At 38.2% G+C, this 8,449-nt stretch overlaps 1 protein-coding gene across 4 annotated transcripts; it reads left to right on the forward strand.

The window, feature by feature from the left end:
• The first annotated feature begins 2,079 nt into the window (after nucleotides 1-2,079).
• LOC134072025 (uncharacterized) lies at nucleotides 2,080-8,192 on the forward strand. 4 transcript variants are annotated; one of them, XM_062528651.1, is made up of 6 exons: nucleotides 2,080-2,159; nucleotides 3,289-3,600; nucleotides 5,928-6,197; nucleotides 6,676-6,796; nucleotides 7,151-7,224; nucleotides 7,613-8,192. In XM_062528651.1, exons 1-5 carry the CDS (start codon nucleotides 2,114-2,116, stop codon nucleotides 7,179-7,181), a joined length of 780 nt encoding a protein of 259 aa, XP_062384635.1. In that variant the 5' UTR covers nucleotides 2,080-2,113; the 3' UTR covers nucleotides 7,182-7,224; nucleotides 7,613-8,192. The 4 variants fall into 4 exon arrangements, with proteins under 4 accessions (XP_062384635.1, XP_062384633.1, XP_062384634.1 ...); XM_062528649.1 differs by having other exon boundaries at nucleotides 6,676-6,792; XM_062528650.1 differs by having other exon boundaries at nucleotides 6,764-6,796.
• Nucleotides 8,193-8,449: the final 257 nt, after the last annotated feature.

Consider the following 8,449-nt stretch of genomic DNA (forward strand, 5'->3'; position numbering starts at 1 on the left):
TCCGTACCCAACCTTTAAGATGAAAACTGAAAACGGGTCCCACAGACCCGAAGACCTTATAAGGGTTAATTATGAGAATAAAGTCATTGATTACGAGAATAAAGTCATTAATAAAGTAGTTAATTATGAGAATAAAGTCGCTGATTACGAGAATAAAGTCATAAATTACGAGAATAAAGAAATTAATTACGAGAATAAGTCATTGATAAAGTAGTTAATTATGAGAATAAAGTCATTAATTACGAGAATAAAGTCATTGATAAAGTAGTTAATTATGAGAATAAAGTCATTGATTACGAGAATAAAGTCATAAATTATGAGAATAAAGTCATTGATTACGAGAATAAAGTCATAAATTATGAGAATAAAGTCATTAATTACGAGAAAAAAGTCATTAATTATGAGAATAAAGTTGTCTATTACAAGAATACAGTAGTAAGTTACGAGAATAAAGTCGTAGGCCTATATTGACAATAACGATGGTTTACCTATGTTTTATAGGCTATCAATTCATTGGCTTTTTTGGTGTGAGCTTGAGATGTAGCCTATTCTCCTTGTCTCATCTGTCATGCACACGGTAACAGATCTCCCAAAGCATTTTGTGTGCAGCTAAAAATGTATTCATAGACAGTTTATCTATATATTGTTAACCTCTAACTTTAACATGCTTCTATTAACACTAGCCTACTTAATGAGCACACTTGTGCTTTGTGGGTCTAAGTTTGAAACCTCGTGAGCTAGTTTTGTAGAAACGCTGATTCGGGTCATTCATGAAACTGAAACTCGAGTCCTGCGAGGATAATAAACGACTTTGTTCTCATAATTAATGACTTTATTCTCGTAATAAACAACTTTATTCTCATAATTAATTACTTTGTCCTCGTAATAAATGACTCTATTCTCGTAACATCATGACTTTATTCTCGAAGTTATTGAAAAAATATTCTTTTCATGTGGCACTAATCCTCTGTCGTATTTGGGAGTATGCCACGTTTTTTGGAAGTTCATCCATGGGGGGCTAAAATAAATGAATTTATGTGTACACCTATGTGCACACCCATCGGCCTGTATAGTGATGTTGAGCGAAGGGTTGCTGGTTTAGGATAATACTGTCACAGACGCATAAACACACATGCACACACACACATGCAGGAATACACACACACTGACCTCCACACGCACACACACACACACACACACACACAAATCCACATGTAGACACGCACACACACATAAACACACACACACACACACACACATACACGCACACACACACACACACACACACACACACATACACACACACACACACACACACACACAAATAAACACACATACAAGCACAAACACACATAAACATTCGTCCACACGATGCTCATATATAATCACACACACGCACATACAGTACCACACATACAGGAGAAACAGATACACAGAGAGAATGTGCAGAACTGAGTGTCAGTACTGCTATGTGGTATAGTTATGATTAGATTACATGACGTTTACATTACAAACATTACAACTCCATTTAGATTCGGCTGTCGTTACAGTAACATAAGGGGGTGAGATGCCATGGTAGTGTCTAACACTAATAATGTCTAATAACATTTAAAACATTCTCTGAGAAAAGAAAAATTGTGTGTATTGAAGCATCTTAAAAACATTTTATTTAGATACAAAGTTGTAGATGCAAAATTAGTTTTAGTTTTAGGTGAGAAAAGTGACATGGAAAGTTGGCTACTTGGCCATTGAAATACATGGGGATGGGCGGAATTCACATTGTACTGCAGCCAGCCACCAGGGGGCTATGAACTACTGCTACTGACCGATACAGTGCCCAGTTTTATATACACAATCTATGGACTGAATACCGGCCGGTATGCCAGATGGCCAGTCCAGCCCTGTGATGAACATGAAGTGATTAAGTGTACACAAACAGAATAGGCAGTTCACTAGTCTGAGAGCAAAGTGGTTTAGAATAAAACCAGAATACTGTATGCACCTCCCACCCATGCTCCTCCCTCACGTTGAATGTTTTCAGCATCTCTAGAGGAAAGATCATTCTAAACTTCTAAACTATGAAGATGTGACAGAGGGGAAGTCTCCATCAAGTATGTGGATATGCTGGAAAGTGACCTATTTGTTTTTTTTTTATGGAGGTAAGTCAACATGAATTGAATTTATGCTTTGATGACACACAAACCTATTCTGGTAGGTTACAACTTAAAAGCCTAATAGCCTACTTAGTAGGCCTAGGTTATTTTGGGCTATTGACTATATGAAGTCAACTTATTTGTTCTTTCCATGATTGACATCTGTTGATGTGATCACTTACTTTTCAAATATTCCTACTCATTCCCCTACTGTACTGTACAAACATTGCACAAATTACAGTATCTTGTGCTAGTGACTGAATGACAGCAATTGTGTTATTCTGATCCAATAGCCACCTTTTGTTCACAGAGTTTACTGTATTTTTCCATAATATTCTGACAGTTTACTTTCAGTCTGTTCTGTGACGTTAGAGACATTGTTGCTAGGACTACACAATGTGTTATGCAAACTACACCGTCACTTTATCCGCCACAATCTACTCCATAGTCCTTGCTTGGTGCGGTATAATGCTATAATTTAAAATTTAGGCTATAGCTACCTTTTTTGTTCAAATTGAAGTTGACTGTTTAGACATGTGGAACCACTTTTGCATGTAGTTCAATTTTTGGCATGTTACTTTGCCTTTGACACAAAGAAACGGCAAACCAAAACAGAAGGCAATTATGAATGGTTTTAGTGACAACTTAGCAGTGACATGATGTTGGTTGGAATAGTTGCATTAAATTATAATTTTATATAGTTCTCAAGGAAGTATTTTATTTGGATTAAACATCTTCAAATATACTGCCCGAGGGACAAAAGGGAAATACCATTTGTACACTTGGACTCAAGATCACTCTAAAAACAGGTTGCATCAACAGAAAACTGTTTACATTAAACAGCAATGACCTTTATGGAAATTGTTACTCAATCAGGCTACCTGACAACTTTTGGAAAATAGTAAAAGCACAACTGAATTATTAATTCCTTTACTAAGTTAAGTATGTCTTCTTAAAAATATTGTTTTATTTTCTGAAATGGCATTACCAAGCATTATGATATAGAAAATCGCCATGCAGACTGTTTGACAGTATTTATCTGTGTTTGTGTAGTTGTTTTTGATGCATTCAGCTCAGATGTAAAAATCTGCATGATGCCAGTTAAGTAATTAATACATATTTTGCTTCCCTGTAGAATTTTGTTCTTCCAAAAATCAAATTAAACCAGGACTGACCTCAATTGCTGGACTACAGGGAAGATCTATTATGTTTCCCATACAGATCTCTGATGGCTATGTGAAGAATGAAAGAAGAGACACCATTGCAGCTCTCTTTGAAGGCAAATTTAAAATTGACGACGAACATTTTCGAAATCATATACGCTGGGACAACGAGACTCGATACATCTCTTTTTATGACTTAAGGACTGGCGACTCAGGCATATATGTCATAGACTACACTGCAAACACGACAAGAATAAAGAACTATTTTCAGATAACTGTATATGGTAAATTATGCCATTTTAAAAGTGACAGTATATTCATTCTCTTATACTGTAATTCCTTCTATCAACACTGATGAAGTCCTATTCAGCTTATAATGTCATTAGAAAGGTATTACCAGCTGAGACGTTCCTGGTGTGAACACACAAACCGAACTGCAACAAGGCAGCTAAGCAACACAGCCATTCCACAAGCATAAGAGAGACAATTTGTTCTGGTTGTTAAGGCAAACGGTCATCTTATCTCAGTTCCTCTGTACAACCATCCAAACCATGCTGGAAATTGGCTTCTTCTTGGTTTATATTATGTGTTTAAGGAAGAAGGCCTGCAGTTGCCTGACTGCTTTTGTTGTCATTGTAACATTTTTGTAAATTACTTCAGTGGTTGTAGTCCTGATGTGTTATAATACAAAGTTGTTGAGTATAATTTCTTGCGTGGCATGGTATAAGTTAGTAGCAGGTTTGATATCCGCTGGAGGCTGAGAGGTGAGCAGTAGCCTGCTCACAGCCATACTGTACTGTAGTTCTGCTTCATCTTCTCATTCACTTAACCCAAGAGGGAGAAAGGGCCTTGATTCATTTGCCAGTGTTAACGCAATGTGGGCGCTTTGGCTCGGTAGTTTGCATGTAAGGTCATCGTGGTAATTTCTAAGGCTGTGGGGAGAGGCCGCTAGCCTGACGACGTCATACTCAATTCTTGTCAGAATATGAGTCTGAAACTGCTCCATTCAGCTGCGATTATGGGGCGTGATTCAACTGATACAGGGCGGGGGGGATAGCTCTGCACTCATTGGATAGCTCAAACCAAACAGAACAAGTTATTGGCTGTCAGTATCTGCGAAATCTAAGACAACGAAATATGTAGCAGGGTAGACTATATGGAAATCATCCTCCCTCGTTTTAAAAAATAATTCCTTCAAACTGTATGCAATTAACAGCTGGGGAAGTGTGTCGTTAACCCAACGAGCAAACAGACATTTTTAAACAAACGGGAACAACATCACCCAAACATGCTGTTTTAACTTGGTGAAAGTGAAACTGAAGTTTTCCCACATATCCACGTTGGTCTAAGTGTTCAGAAATAGTTGTGTGAATCCGTGATAAAACCTCCGTTTCAATAGCTAAGATAAACGAAAGGCGTTGCAATCCAAATCAACCTAAGCCAACACGGTCTCACACTCAATTCGTCGAACGAGGACGCATGCAGCCGTGAACCTCACTGCTGTTCATCTGTCAATCATCACGTAAAGCCCGCCCTGACAATGTGATTGGTCCGAACAGCTCTGTATCTCGATAGTAGCAGCTGAACGGAGCAGTGCCAGACCGAAGTTCCCTGCAGAAAAAGAATGTAGGCGGGGCTAAACTTCGGTCTGGCATCCAGGCTAAGAGGCCGCTGGGAGTGAAAAGTGAAGCGCTGCAGTCACACAGTGCAGGCTGCTGGAGAGCACGGCAAAGGAAATGTTTCAATAGCAATAGCATGCTTTTTGAGATCACATGATCACTATCATCAGCGAGAATCTTCCTGACTTTGACTCCGATACTGCATACAGGTGCAGAACATTCTGGACAATGCACACTGTCTCACCATAATGTCAGATATCAGCAAACTTTGCCTGTAGTAAGTAACTGCCTACCACTGGCAACTACCACAGCAATCATAATGAGAACATATATTTTCATGATTTTTGGTGCATATTTAAAGATTTAAATGTGTACTGTCTCACCATAATGCCAGATTTCAGCAAAACTTCACTTGTAAATCGCAGTCTGCCATTGGAAACTACAGCAATCAGGATGAGATAATGTCATCAATCAGAATGAGAAAATGTCTTTCGAAAACAAATATCCAGCGAATATCAAACCTGCTGCTAACTTATACCTGCTTGGCATTGTGAGGTTTGGCCATTGTGACAACATATAGGAGATGGAAACCAACACAAAAAGCACCACAGGACAGAAAGTGTATGTGGCGGTATGATATACTGTAATCTAATCTCTAAGGCCATTTATGGGTGGGAAAACTGAGTGTAACAGCCAAAAGGAGCGCACTTTACTGGACCTTAAGGTAGCAATTGTTGTGACACATACTGTGAGTATCACAGTACGTGCGGTACAGAGCAAATACAATTTGCCAAATGATGCTACAGTATAATGATGGAATATTAATTTGATAGGCCTATACAAATTGAAACATCCAAAAAATAAATGGTGAAAGCTTGAGAGCATAGGCATAGATGTCTATGTTTAATTAAACAGCATATTCTGCAATTTTATGTTTAAGTGCTGAAACACTGAACTAACTAACTTGGTATCCTAACATTATCCTTTTCCAGAAGAAGTTCCCCAGCCTCAGGTGTCACTATATGATAATCGTTCCTGTACATGGCAGTGCTCTGTGGAGAACGGCAGAGATGTGAACTTGACCTGGTATAAAGAGAATGAACCCTTGAACTGGACCAGTAACCCTGACAACAACATCAGTCTCAGTCTTCATCTTAGAGCTGAAAATTCTTCCACTTATGAGTGTGTGGCTTCCAACCCTGCCATAAATCAGACAACACAGCTATTGCCCAGTGATACACAACACTGTTTTGCATCTCCAGGTATGATGGCAAAAGGCTTGGAAGTAAATTGGATGATACTAACTACTTTTGAGGCCCTTTACGACAACACTTTCAGATCCGACTTTTTTTTTTTTCATTTTTCTTGAAGCCCAACTACAGTAAAGGCTAAAGGGGACAGACCATTTAGTGTTAGGGCCCTGAGGCACTGTAATGATCTCAGTTTAGGTGTCCTCCTTTAAGTCAACCCTGGTGATAGTTTGAGTGTGAATAGTGATTAACACAGTTAATTTTAAAATAATAAGAGTGGTAGCAATATTATCATTGTTATTATTAATAAAAAATAATATCACTAAACTTTTACTACTACTGTTCCACTGCATTCTCTAAGATGTGATAGCTATATTCTAGCAGTCTGGCATCAACTACAATATATTACATATGCTGTATATGCATTGTGAACATTTATATAAAATGTCTTGATTACACTGAAAACATTTTCTTATATTTTCCTTTTGAGACCAAGGACGAAAACACGACTCCATAACAATCTCTGTGATTTTGAGTGTTGTCTGTGTTATATTTGGAGTCTTTTTTCTGTTTCTAAGGAGAAGGAACAGAATCAAACACATACAAGGCAGGTAACTTTGTATAATTTCCATTTTATTTCGTTAAAAGTTTTTATAACTTTTTTTCTTTTTATATAGGCCTAGTTAATTCGAGAACACAAACTTTGAGTTTGCCGTCTACTCCAGACTTACATAAAAGGATAGGCTTACAACTCCTCCTTTTCTCTGTACGTGCTATAGGCCTAACTAGTTAGGGTTTATAGAATGATCCACTGATCTCAGATAACTGCATGCAGCACTTTCCTTTGCTGCACCCTAAAACGCTTTGTCTTGTGTTTTTCACCTCCTTTCAGCTTGTGACTCAGTGGAAAAGTCAATGGTATTTCCGATTACCTTCAGTATAACATCTGTCTGTTTGCCTTATAGTTCAATTTGGAGAAGAAGAACTACAAACTGAAGTTCAATATGAGATATTGCACAGTGAAAAAAGACTAAGACAGGTCAGTATCACATGAATCTGAGGATGACTGCTGTGTGTTTCTATGAGAGATTGCTACTGCTTTACTCATCCGCTCAGATACTGTAGCTCTTGTTCTGAGTGTCAGGTTTAGAAGCATTTGATATGTTTTCACCAGAGCTATGAGGGCTTAGAGCAGCAAGACCACAATTAGAAAGCCATACAGTACTGTAAGTAATTTCCTGTTACAACAGACAAGTCTGGATACAGAAGTTTGTGGGGTGTAAAAATAGAAGGCGCTTCGCTCAAGGCTTGTGAAAAAAAACAAATGTCTGGACAGTCCTGTTATGACACAGTTGAGAGCACTTCTTTTCTCCTTTGTGTTTCTGTCTCTTCACTCCTCCCCTCTCCTGCTGTCCTTCTCCTCCCAGGGACACGGACCCCTCCTACCAGAGCTGTGTGCCGAAGCAGAGGAGTCACTATTAACCTATTATTAATCTATGCCCAAATTGAACCCCATCCCCTCGAGGACAATGGTACAGACAGTAATTTGACAGGGAGTGCAGTCTTGGGTCGCCTCTGAAATTAATTTCACTGTGCTTTTGCCACATCAAAAAGTGCTGGAGGGAAAGAAGTCAGTTCAAATATATTATATTTGCAAAAGCCTAAAGGCTAAAGGCTTTGCTTTAAAGGCTATTATGCTTAATAGTTAGGGCCCAAGTTTTACAAGACCTCAGTTTTCAGAAGCATAGAGGATAGTAAACGTCCTAAACTTCTACATTTTACATACAGTATTATTTTATAAAAGCCACAAATATGGTTCTTAATGTGTTTATGACCTTGTTCACAGTATTACATTTGCAAAAGCAAGCTAAGTGGTACGTTCAGCCTATGCCTGTTCAAATTCAATACAACTGAGACAACATTCCTGATGGATTTTATTTTATTATTGAGTGTATTTATGTACAAAATGCTAATTGTTGTTGAAATAAATGACAAGCAACAAAACAATTCACTTGACCAAAACTTTATTCTGTATTGGAAGGTAAATGGATGTCTCAAAGCCCAAATAAATAGAGCATCTACTGTACTAGCCACATTCCTTATACATGTTGTGTAGCCCTGTAGCCACAACTCCTGGTATTAAGAACCTTCACCAAAGGTCAGAAACAGTGCCCTTGATGGCCTTTCAATTGTTACCAACTCTCTCTTTACCAGATTCTCTCGAAGGAATATCCATGTAAGCCAATTATGTGACATGAGATCTT

This window comes from Sardina pilchardus, chromosome 2 (assembly GCF_963854185.1).
Source record: "Sardina pilchardus chromosome 2, fSarPil1.1, whole genome shotgun sequence".
Lineage (NCBI taxonomy): Eukaryota > Metazoa > Chordata > Actinopteri > Clupeiformes > Clupeidae > Sardina > Sardina pilchardus.

What these genes read in the sequence shown, in the direction of transcription:
- LOC134072025 (XM_062528649.1), top strand. Translation starts at nt 2,114, where the DNA reads ATGTGGATATGCTGGAAAGTGACCTATTTGTTTTTTTTTTATGGAG. An exon ending in TTTGTTTTTTTTTTATGGAG is followed by an intron (nt 2,160 to 3,288) that starts GTAAGTCAACAT and finishes GCTTCCCTGTAG; the next exon opens with AATTTTGTTCTTCCAAAAAT. An exon ending in ACACTGTTTTGCATCTCCAG is followed by an intron (nt 6,198 to 6,675) that starts GTATGATGGCAA and finishes TTTCCTTTTGAG; the next exon opens with ACCAAGGACGAAAACACGAC.